The sequence below is a fragment of the Phalaenopsis equestris genome, unplaced genomic scaffold, assembly GCF_001263595.1.
Source record: "Phalaenopsis equestris unplaced genomic scaffold, ASM126359v1 Scaffold000402, whole genome shotgun sequence".
Classification (NCBI taxonomy): domain Eukaryota; kingdom Viridiplantae; phylum Streptophyta; class Magnoliopsida; order Asparagales; family Orchidaceae; genus Phalaenopsis; species Phalaenopsis equestris.
This window is the reverse complement of record NW_018164844.1, coordinates 1,565,174-1,578,020: the sequence shown is the minus strand read 5'-3', so window position 1 is coordinate 1,578,020 and position 12,847 is coordinate 1,565,174. Positions and strand designations below refer to the sequence as shown.

The 12,847-nt window shown below is 34.3% G+C and overlaps 1 protein-coding gene across 7 annotated transcripts in view; it reads right to left on the bottom strand.

The window, feature by feature from the left end:
* The window catches only part of LOC110026840, a 47,273-nt gene extending 35,179 nt beyond the window's left edge, over nt 1-12,094 (bottom strand). For 2 of the 7 annotated variants that reach the window (XM_020728011.1, XM_020728010.1), the window contains exons 1-5: nt 11,958-12,094; nt 11,803-11,870; nt 11,583-11,687; nt 8,903-9,097; nt 2,321-2,428 (exon numbers count right to left, since the gene is read on the bottom strand). In XM_020728011.1, the coding sequence (XP_020583670.1) occupies nt 2,321-2,428; nt 8,903-9,097; nt 11,583-11,687; nt 11,803-11,870; nt 11,958-12,000 (519 nt within the window). In that variant the 5' untranslated portion in view covers nt 12,001-12,094. The remainder of the gene's footprint in view (nt 1-2,320; nt 2,429-8,902; nt 9,098-11,582; nt 11,688-11,802; nt 11,871-11,957) is intronic. The other 5 variants (XM_020728012.1, XM_020728013.1, XM_020728014.1 and 2 more) reach the window with 5 other exon arrangements.
* Between the last annotated feature and the right edge of the window lie 753 nt (nt 12,095-12,847).

Here is a 12,847-nt window from a genome sequence, read left to right as displayed (position 1 = left end):
ATTTGTTATATGAACTTAAAGTGATATTCTGTTACTTTCATGAAGTTAATAAGAGTGGTGTTAGATGCAGGTGGCCAAAGAACTCCGTTGCAACAATTGCTTCCACAATTTGATATGTTGAGTTTTTTTTTTTATTCCCTCTAGTTTTTGACTGATTAACGCTTTTTATAATAATTGCAGGACAATGAGCTCGAGATATTCAGGGAAGTCAGGGCAAATGATGTGTCGATGTGGGCTACCGTCATTGCTTTTCACATCACGACAGACACATAGTTACGGACGACAATTCTACAGGTGCCCGTGGTGGGGACAAGGACCGGACGACTGCAAATTCTTCAGGTGGGCCGACAGTGGAACTATTTCTACGTGCTCCCAATTGGACACAACTGCTAGGAGTTCAATAGTACCACAACGGGAGAACGCCACATGTGGTTCGAGTTCTTCTGTTTCTACAATATCGCAGTCGGACAGGTTTGCTCAGGGTTCTGGAGTGTTAGATGCAGGTGGCATGGGCTGTGATATGCTGTTACATTATAAAGTTAACATTATCATATTTCTACTTATCATTTTAACATGTTATTTTTTCTTTTTTTATGGGCTCTTATTATACTTTGTAGTAGTATGTGCGGGTGCGTTTGACTTTTGTATGTGTAACATATTTGTTTGATGTGATCGGATATGTTTTAGTTATATGAATATAAATCAACTTTTTGGTATTTTCTTGTCTGAACAGTGATCTTTAATTTTGTTGAGAAAAGAACAGATTCTGCTGCACAGATTATTCATTTAATAAAAAAAATTCCAAATAAACTGTTTACAAAACGCACTAACCAAACAGCTAAACTGTTTACTCAGAACAGGGGCAGAATGGTCAATTTTTCACAATCAGCTGTTTTCCATAAGCGCCAACCAAACAGTTAGACAGCTTATCCGGATCAGCTGCTCATCAGCAGATTATCAGGATAAACTGCTTATCAGCAGAAGCTGAATAAGCTGCAGCTGCCCCAAACAGACCCTAAATTTATATTAAATACATATCTAGAATGAATAAGAAAAATAAAAATAGCACTTTTCCCTAAATTCAAGCTATTAATTCCGAAGAGTGTTGAATATGAAAAGACGATGGCTCTTGGCAACGTTTTAGAGCCTTGGATGTATGAAACAAAGGGCATGATCATTGAGGGAGATAACGAAACAGTTATCAAACACTTCCAGAATACTTTGAAGGCCAAGGTATGGCAACATCAGAGTAGCATTGGTCACAATTGTGCTTTTCTTAAAAATTTCGAGCAAGTCCTTTTTCTTTTTGCTCATAGAAATTATAACAAAGCGGCCTATTTTTTAGCACAGCGAGCTTTGTATAGGTCTTTTCTATGGGACAATCACAGTTGTAACCGCAATTTGTTGAGTGTGGCGGAGGCTGATGCCCACCGCACTGCACCTTTTGTGTAGCTTGTATAACTCATTTGTATATTTTGTTTTTTTTTAATGCAAATTGCACACCCTTCAAGAGAACTAGTTCCACATTAAAAAAAAAACAAATTACATAAAGAACTAGAGCCTAAATTTTAGATACTAACCTGAAATTTTTAAGAATATATAAATAACATTAAGATATAAGCCAAAGACTCAAATACTAATTTAGCCATAGAGCCATATCTGATGGGCCTAAGCCTAGGAATTGTTTAGATTGACTTCTCCCATCTTAATATGTTCTTTAACATCAAAATGTATGCTCAAGTGAAAAAGTGTAGGTCAGTCATAGCTTCATAAGCTGACTTGTTCATCTCTGAGTGAAGGACTTGAAAATCTCCTGAATTGTGCTGGAGACCCTTCCAGATCAACAATTCCCTCACCTATCAAATCCAACATAAATCCAAGGAAATGAAAGATCCAAATTAGTGACAAGCGCTGACATGGTAACGTAAACAAATAATGAAGGCTGGTTCTCCTAAATTAAAGAATGAGCTCTTAACCATGGCCTTAAAAAACAAATTGTTCGACAATGAATATCAGGCCACACTAAAATCATTGCATCAAGGATGAAAAGTAATAGACTGCTAGAATTTAGTTTTTCAAGCAGACATCAACAGAAAAAAAGAAAAGGTACCACTAGCCACTCGAATAAAGCTATAGCACTGCCAAGGTTTAGTCTTGACATTCCGCTTTCTTACACAAAGTGGTAATAAATATCATGATACTGGACATGATTTTAAAGCCATAAACAGCCATTGATTACATGAAGGAAGAAAAATGGAAGAAATTGCTTATGCTTAAGAAATAAAAAATTTAAAAATTAGAAAGAAAAAAATAAACAAACCAGGTTCAAATGGGGGCCGCAAATGAGCGCTCGCAAGATACCATCATGAAATTTCTTTGCTTTTTGAGTCACATGCATTGTGTATAAGGCGTTCCATTCTACACATAGCTAAATCAAAAGAATGGTTTAAAATGGTGAAGTGTTTGAAGTGGAAGCAATCTATTAGAAGTGTAGCTTTTATACTTGATAAAATAATAAATAAAGTGGCTGACATTGAACTATAATAAAAGATAAAGATTTCAAAACTGACCCATATAGCTGATTGAAACACACTTATTTTGATTAAAACTTTGAATCAAATTAATCAAAATAAAAGAGCTCTAATTAGATATATAGTGAAAATCATAAAACTGTAAGTGTATGTTCACCATAGTTGAGATAGAGTGAGAAGTGAATTCAAATCATATGAAACTAAAGAATAACTAACCATAAAAGTCAAATAGTATAGAGAAGCAATGCCACAAAAACATTAACCTTTTCATGTTCCCAAGTTATCCTCATGTTGCACAGTTTCCAGATATGGGAGGTGTTTCATAACAGACCTATGAATTTGTATGCATTTATTGAAGCACACGCCTGTTAGTGAATGGTGGGATTGATACTAAGTATAACTTCAGATAATCTACAAGAACTGTCCTACATGATCTCCCAATGGTGACCTTGTCGAGCTAACCATTTGAAGGTGTTGAAGAAAAATGCCAAGAAACTCAAGAAGATCTACGATTTTGAAAATTTGGAAAAGTTTGTAAAATAACATAAGAATCATTAAGAAGATACTATTGTCGCTCTTCTATTATGTTACATGTTTATTCTAATAATTTTTATTCATAAGCTAAACAAGTACAAATTGCAAGGCGAAATAATGCTGGAAACTAGGAGATATTTTATAAAATATAATGCCGGAAAATAAGGATCATGATACATCCCAAAGTACGAAACATTAAGAAGGTATCGTTGTTAGCCAATATGCCACATGATAAAACAAAATACTTATTATTTATTGGAAATTAAATAAAAACTACTTATAATTTAAGAATTCTCCAAGGGCTGTGAGAATTCTAAAAGTTGGAATCCTAAGCACCAAATTACATATTTTATTGATATTAAAGGTAAATAACGCATATAGGTAGTCTAAATTAGAGTTGAATAGTATATAGAAATCTCAACAGAGCCTACAGAAACACATGGGATTATTTTTTAATAAAAAATACAGTTATGTATGCCCAAAAATTTCTCTAAATTTTACTTCTCTAATTCCTAGTCCAATTTTGCGTTTTAGCCTTTCCATTTTTCTTAATTTCAGTCAAAATGATATCAATCCAAAGTAATTGCTAACAACAGTTTTTAAAAAACATGATTTACTTTGCTTGTCAAATTAGGAAAATTAGTGATGAAAGCTATATGGTGCCACGAGGAACCGTCCTCACTACTCAACAAAGATATGATTTCCAAGAGACCCTAAAGAAAGACAGAAATATCTTATAACTTATCTATAATCAATCGATGAAAATCATCAATCAAAAAGGTTGTGCAGCTACCACTTCCATGCAAGCATGGAAGATTCTCCCAAATCCCTACAAAGGAACCAAAAAGGTTAGGAGAGTTTGCCTCCAAACTCTTTAAGGTAGGTTTGAAGCCCAACATATGAATAAAATTGAAAATAGGTTGGACAATTTTACAAGGGTCCTAACAATCATCAATCAATTAAGGCATAATATAGATACACGAGAAGACATCTGAGCATTAAAAACATAATTATGCTCAATGGATGCAAATTTTAATTATAATGAGGTGATTAATTAAAAGCCAAAGGGCACAGAGACCATGACAGTTGATGAGCTTATGGATCATTGCAAGCCTATGAAAAATGGCTAACAAAGATGCAAGTGCGTTTGGAGAAAATTCTTCAGACCAAGGTTTCCTTGGAGTGGAAAAAAGATTCCCAAAAAAAGATGTGAAAGCAAAAAAGGTTGTAACTGTGGCCAAGGAATGTCCAGGGTGGAGTAAAATTTCTAATACCAAAGTTTAGCAAACAACAATGGGAAAACAATATTATTGTTGAATTCAAATAAGAAATTATAAAGAAACAGCGAGAAATCTGAAATTGTAAAAAATGATAACACAAACTCAAACTAGGGTGGATCTACGGGTGGCGGTGGTGATCGGTGAGGGTTTGGGCCTCCAGAGAGGTAGGAAAGGACAGTTGATGGGTTGGAAGGTGTGGCAGCAGCAAATAGGGTGTTGGTAACCTCGAGAAGAAGGTGTGAAGTAGCACGAACAACAAGTGTAGTGGCTAACCTGGGCAATGGCAACAAGAAAGATGGTTGGACAATGAGGAAAACAACATATAAAGGTTGTTCTTGGCGGCGGCGAAGAAAGGGAATGATGGCGGCAATGATGGGAAATATGGTGCACTGCATGAGGCGGAGTGAGGACAGGTGATTGGAAGGTGGGGAATGCAAGCAGCAGCAATAGCATTGGATGGTGACGGGGAGCGATGTGGAAAGGATGAGGAAGGGTAGGAGGAAGGATAATCACCATCTCGGGAACGAGATACAGCTAAAGCACCCCTCAACCCTTAGATACAGCCCCAGACGAGAAAAAAAGAGACAACAGCAACTGTCCAGAATAAATACAAGACCAAAAACTAAAAACTTCAAAACCTAATACAACACATATAAAGGAAAGAACTAGAAAGGAAGAAATTATAAGAGGAAATGTGTTAAAAATTGGAAAGAAAATAAAAGCAAAGGTGTCCTGTTCGCTTATGCTCCGATCATAAGAACTAAAAACTTCAAAAACTAATACAACACATATAAAGGAAAGAACTAGAAAGGAAGAAATTATAAGAGGAAATGTGTTAAAAATTGGAAAGAAAATAAAAGCAAAGGTGTCCTGTTCGATTATGCTCCGATCACAAGAATCAGGTGCCTAATCTACGCAGACATGAGATCGTGTGATCCCTTCCGCTCCCATGTCAATCTATAGGGGTTGGGGGAGTTTTGACCACATTTGTTAAAGTTTTTGTCGTCTTATAGTATGGCATCAGGTCGGGCATATTGAAGGTGGTGGATTTGTTGTAACTTCTCGATAAGTCAATCCTGCAAGTGTTGTCATTCAAAAACACATCTAAAATAAGTATTCATACTTTTTTAGCACAACCTAAGCTGGAGCTGCATATAGATGTAAACTTTCACAAATTAAATCTCGAGCCATTAAATATGTAATTTGTTTCTCTAACTCGTACTCGATTGAGTGTATCTGAAAAACAAAATTATCTAAATGAACTAACTTTTGGAATGAAATCAATGGCATGTTGTTGGACATTATGTCTGGCAATCCCTTCAACATAAGTTTTCCCTTTTCAGGTATCGGCTCGTAGAACTCACTATCTTCTAGAACAAACAAAGCTAATACATCAGGAATCTCTCTTATAGACTTAGCTTGATCACTATTGTCTCTTCCTCAACAGCTGGAAGTTGAAACTCCTCACTGAAGTCTTCATTCTCTCCTATATCATTGATAATTTCTTCAACTGTTCCCTAATCAGTGAAAGAGATCATTCTCCTGCTTGGGCAATGTGATTCAATATGCTCAAATTTGCGGCACTTGAAACAAGTCTTGGCTAGAACGAATTGAGAATGCTAGTTGGCTCCACCTGTTTTCCACGCTCAACTAGTTTCCCCTCAGAGAGGTCAGCTTGAATGTTTCGTGGGTGTATTCTTGCTGCTTGATCCTGAGGTTTGACTCTGCCTTTAAGATGTGGTAGTCACGCGACGATTTTGTCTCTCCACCTTTGAAACTAGGGTTTGAACATCCTATAATGTCCAAAAGGGTTGAATCACATTGCCAATGGATGATCTCAATCCCCTAGAATATCGAGTTATGATTTTCTCCTCGTGCTCCACCAGCCCACATTTCAACATAAGTTGGTCGAACATTGTTGCGTACTCATATACTGAGAAATTTTTTTGCTGCAACTAATGAAGTCTCAATAACATATCATGTCTATAATGAGTTGATAGATACATGTGTTGCATCTCTCTTTTCACCTCAGATCTCTTTTTTCTCCACGGAACTCACAATCCTTCTGCCATGATCCTTTGTGATCGTGCTATGGACCGGTCACCCTAGACCGGCGAGGAACTTGGTCAGCTGGCATTTAGCGCCCCGTTATAAGAGTGCCTTTTAGCATCCCGCGTCATAAAATTCTTTGAAAAATCAAATGGAAGATTGTGATTCATTGATTGTGAACTAAAGCTATCAAAATGCGATGCAGGTGAAGTGGTGGTCCTACTTTCCATAAGAACTTAATTAGAAGTTTCTCGTACATATGATGGGATAATCTTTGTGAAGTTGGATTCATTAGTCGATAAATTGAGCTTCGCTTCATTTATCTGAGATAGTATGCCCAATAGACATACATCTTTCAAGTAATTTTAATTTTATATTTTTTCCCCGGTCGTTGATTGGGGAGGAGATAATGAATATAAAAAAAACATAAAATAATTTATTTTCTATTTGTATGACATGACATTTACATGACTATCCAAGAAGCAATCTAATTATTAACATATCTACTAATGAAGCAGATTACATAATATGTATGTCATGCAATTTAGTTAGAGAGATTACTCAGCAATTGCATTAGCCCAAATCCAATTCATCGTGAAAGAAGCAATTACATCAACACTTGATACCCTTTCATTCAAAAGATGTAAAAGAAAAAGTGAATCTTATCTATGTAAAAATAGCAAGATTCAGAAAACCAGACCGAACATTGAACTGGTAGAGGAGGAGGTTCAAGGTTTAAGGTTCAACAGTACCGGGGGTTGAACCAGATAACATCATAAATATAAAAAAATATTAAATATAACTTAAATGACATAAAAATTAGATGAAATTTAGCATGGAAGGCCAATAAGAGGGAAACATAACCAAGAAAATATAAAATCGTAAAAAACAAAAGATGATAAATTAATAGTCATGCATATTTGACAAAAGATAAAGAACAAAGTGAAGATAAGAAGGATTAGAGCGAGACACATTCTTCATGATATCAAATGATTCAAACCATTATTCATGATTTTCAATAAAAATGTGACATAAGATAAAAAATACACTTTAACATGTTGACCGGTTCGACGGCTGATCCAGTCGACTGATCGATTCGACAGTCGGTTCAAGCCGGTTATTTCCGATTCGATGCAGAGCCAGTTTTCAACCCAACCAAAACCAGACCACCGGTCGGTTCAGTCTGGTTTTTAAAACGTGGAAAAATAGGCCATAAAATTACAGATATCTTCACAAGATCATTGAAGGCAAATCCATTACATAAAGTAAAAGATTTTTTTTTAATTTAAGATGAATTATTAGAAATTAAATTTAACTTAATAATAATTTGAGAATTCTCAGAGTAGCCTAGAATTCAAAGAGTTAGAATTTTGAGCATCTAGCTGCATTTATGCATGCATTAAAAGTAGATGATATAGGTATGATGTCTATAGAGAATCATGAATATATCAAAAGTCAATCCAAATTTTAAAATATGACCATTTGATTATCGAGCCATACCTTTTCAATAAGAATTGCATTGTATCTAGAAATCTTTATGAAGCCTATATAAACCATAAGATCTTTTCAAATGACGAGCCAAATTATTCAAGCCTTAAAAATCCTTCAAATTCTATCTTTATTTCTTTGACCAATTTTGTATTAATAATCATATTTCTCCTAAAGTCTATCATTATTCATTTCCGATGAGATTGCTATTCTATCAAAAAAAAACACTGTATAAAAGGAAGCTAGAAAATAATTCAACAAAATAGTTTTATTAAAACAAATGGGCATAATCAATTCATCGAGATGTATGGGAAATAAACTTATAAAAATATTGATGCGTCCTGAAAAACACTTAAGAAGTAAAAATTAACTTGCATATTTTGACAAGATTGAAAGACCGTTGCCCACATTGCTAAACACGATATTATTTGCACCCCCTTGGACTACTTCTAGTGGCAATTACTCTTCTTTGTGCAGATATTTTTTGACTTTTTATTTAGAGTTCAGTTAAGGTACTGCAATAATCCAAATTAATAATTGAAAATAGGAATATGCTAATCCTTAAATTGAGTAAGTTTAACTTAATCTCGGTTTTCAAAAGTTGAACATGCAACTACAAATGACAAAAGAAAGAAGATTCGGACAAGACAGGGAAAAACTTTATTCTACTACACATTAGCTATGACATGTTTTGGGACCACCAAGAAACAATTCTATAATGATCCACTTTGCATTGAGTTTTTTTTCTTCCTTGATGCTTCATTCATTTTGATTCTTAAGGATTACGGGGAACGTGATTAGCTAGAGAGTGTTATGAATTTATTTCTAAATTTGATTGATATGTGAGGATGATTGTGCACTCCTTTTTGTGCCACGGTAGAAATGTTCATAGGAAATCTAATTAGCATTGCATTACTCCCATAGAAAATAGAGGGTCAAGTCGGATAATTAAGAAATAATGAATCAAAAAGTATAGAATAAACTTTATATGTATCACATTTATGAAACGGGACTACTAACCTTTTTTTGTGCCTCTGATTGTATGACCAACTTCACATTTGACTCTGTTGGAGGCTTTTGGCTTCCATCAGGATCTCCAATGTCCACAATATGAGTTTCAAAGGACAACGTTGCACCTGATTTAACTATCTCACTGTTTTTTAAAAATCTTCTATCTATGATCTTCTCGCAATCATCATACAATATAATCTGAGGCTGAGGGAACACGATACAGAAAAAAGAAGTGAAAATGTGTTCCTCTTAAGTAGAAAGCATCATGAAGAACTTAAGTGCATGATAAGACAAATAATAAAATTCCATAAGGAGCTCAAACATTGAAATTTTAGTTCAACAATGCACCAAGCAATAACATTGGATACTGCAATTGATTTTCAATAAGCCAAGCTTCTATCAATTAGTTGTATAAATCCAAAAATATGAATTCTAGGGGAATAAAGAAACTTGAGAAACTACCCAAGCCGATAATATGATGAGCAAAAAATCTTGAAGTGAAAGGTAATTGTGAAGTTGAGAATAATAGAGGATAAAATAATTTTGGATTCTGCCACAGAAACTATAATAGATTCTACATTATAGTAAAAAAAAAAACCTAAAATTAAAAAATTATATATGGAAATTTTCCAATCTCCAGACTTTCACAAAGATAATTGTAAATATTTGGCTTCATTTTTTATCAAATTCTTTGATAATGTTAGGAACACCTCACTCATATCCGGTTAATTATCACTTAATGGCTCTTTAATCAAGCCAACAAAGAAGCAATGCATGTTCAATCGTATATCATTGTCAAAGAACAAGTTCGATAATAGTAGATAAAAATTGTGCGAGTTTTTATTGGCAACTTAATGGCTCTTTAATCAAGCCAACAAAGAAGCAATGCATGTTCAATCGTATATCATTGTCAAAGAACAAGTTCGATAATAGTAGATAAAAATTGTGCGAGTTTTTATTGGCATTAATCAAGCCAACAAAGAAGCAATGCATGTTCAATCGTATATCATTGTCAAAGAACAAGTTCGATAATAGTAGATAAAAATTGTGCGAGTTTTTATTGGCATTTAGATGTCAAGGTTCACACGGAAGATAGACCTAGATTCAAAGAAAAATATGGATATACCTCTAATTGTCTCACACATTCAACATGAAAGATTTTCTATGGTTGAATTCGCGATTACTTTTAGTATAGATTTTTTTCTCTACATTGTCCAACCTTATAATATATTTTTGTTAATAGATATTTTACTTCCATAGCCCTTGGAATCACAAATGGTATAAATATGATTATTGCAATATATGCACCATAGAGCATCTCTATTGACCGTCTTTGCAAGAGTTAGTTGCTTGTGATTGAGAGGGCTTGAAGTTGAAGTTCTTTAACATCAAGGACAAACCCTTTACGTCTCCCTTCTTTAATTCACCTTACGGGAATGATTTTGTTTATAGATGGTAAGTCCTTCATTCCAATAATTTATACCCTTACAACATCTAACTCAATATTTAATTAAGCAAAAAAAATCATATAATTGATCATTTTCAATAAAGCTTTTAAGAAAAGCAACATCTTTGATGCATTTCATTTGAATGAATTGAAAGTGACAAATCTCTTTTCACAAATTTGCAACTACATGGAGTATTATATGATAGATTATCCTCCTTGCTTTGTGGATGACTTTATCTTAATTTCAAATATTTCTATAGCATTACAACCTTTAGAATCATTTGATTCAGGGTATCCCATATTTTCTTTGTTGAACAAATCAACACGCATTTATCACTTATTTCCAAAACCATCTAGTTCCATAACAACTCCGTAGAATCACGTTCATCAAAAAAAATTAAGCATGGGAAACCCTTGCTCAGATTCAATGCCAAATATATAGCAAAATCTTCGTCTTCCCTTTGAGAGCACAAAATCAATTGCAACCACTTCAGATAATTCTTTTCATTTAACCAGTATGTTGAATTGATGTTTTATAACTGACCCTTTAGATTTGGAATGCATCCCTTGATCCCAAGGGAATCTGAGACAAGAAATTTGAGCATTATTGCTGCTTCTATTGGAGGTAAATTGTGCCAGCAACGTGCTCACAAGAATAAAAAAAAGTTTGTTTCCAAAAATAGGAAGAAAGGAAAGAGAATAAACTTGGGAAAAAAATTCCTGAAGCTTTAATACCACAACAAAAATTAGGGAATAAGTTTTATTCCAACATATATACATAATTTTAGACAGTCCTAGAATTTACTACAGAATAATTACAACAAGTGGAAACCCACAAGGTTTCCTCGTGCAGCTGCGTAACTCTCATGGATTGGTGACATGGCAGCATAAACCTCGGGGACCTGTGAGATGGTAGCAGAGAGGAAGGAAGCTGCGAACCCAGCAGATGGAGTTTAAGGCATGAGTCTAGGGACAATTTCTTGTGAGTAACTCCACAAGTATTAGGATATACTAGACAGCTTAACTTTGTAATGCAGTAGTCCTGAAAAAACTAGAAACTACGAAAAAGCATTGATCTGGTAAATGTGCAACCAACAGTACTTACGAGCAAAATATAGAACCTGTTACAGTCACTTAAAGGCCGAAGTTAGACGAAGAGAAACTAGCAACCATATAATATAGCATTAATATTACGAAAGATAATTCAGTTTCGATATCAATTACAGGAATCAAACTTCATACCTTGCAACCTGAACTACAAAGCTCCAGTGCCCCATCTTGATAAATCTTTCTTTTCTGTTTCATATGCTTCGTGTAAGTTACTATCCATCTTTTTGTAGACATCTTCTGAGAAAAAAACATTTTCGCGAGTTTCATAAGTTTTATATAATCAAATCATCATGTTCCCAGTTCAAAGCCAAAAAAATAGAATAAAATAGAAAACTAATGCATCTGCCCTAACCATAACAAGAAACGTACTGGAAATGCTTTCGCAGTGGCTTCTTCGATCGAAAAGCATATCCATATTAACTAAGAGGAGTGACAAACCCACAAACTTGAGACGAACTCCGACATTTTTTTATGTAATTAATTGATTTAGAAGCTAGACAATTTCACCAGTGAGCTGTGAGCGTACCGCTTTCTCTTCCCCCACCACCATCGCCGTCCGCGAGGAGGCCGTCAGGGAAGTGAACGGGGCGTCCCGCGCAATCTTAAGGATGACGACTACCAAAAAGCTATCGAAACCCGAGCCGCGACTGGATTTAAATTTTTGAGAAATTTATACACATGCCACGCAATTTCTTATGTATTTATACAACTAACTCATAAAAGCTGATATTTATATTTATAACCTGTTATAAATTTATACATGGGAATGTATATTATACTATTAAAAATTTAATAATAATAATAATAGTATTTTTCCATATGATATTAAAAATTTGAGTGCTATATATGTTGAAACAAAATTTTGGTGTTAGTTAAGTACATAAGAATTGTATGAAATGTGTATGAATGCCCCTAAATATTCTTACTTCTTAAAGTTGTATTTTTTTTTTAATGGTTATATACATACAACAAAATTATATGCTTGTTTGATCTTTGTTGTTGAATATATTTAGGCATGAGGTTTCTTTTTTTTTTTTTTTGAGTGCATACAATCTGGTAAGGACTAGGGACCATAAATCTTAAAGAGAAAATAAGAGAGAGTAATGCATGGTGGCGGCAAGTCTCAGCGTCTTAACATTGAATTTGAAAAACCCCTGAAAAGGGGAAAACAACGGGTCTTGCCCAGTTGAAATAATTTACTATGAATGATGAGTACACATGTTTTTTTTTCTCTCAAATTATGAAATATGGGTTCACAAAGATGATTACTATAAACATACAACAATGTTTCATTGATAATAGTCATTCTCTGGCTATAATGAATGTAGCTCTCAGTATTTTAGATTGCAAGGGTTATAGTCGATTATAATGGAGACAACAGTTCATCGTGAATATTG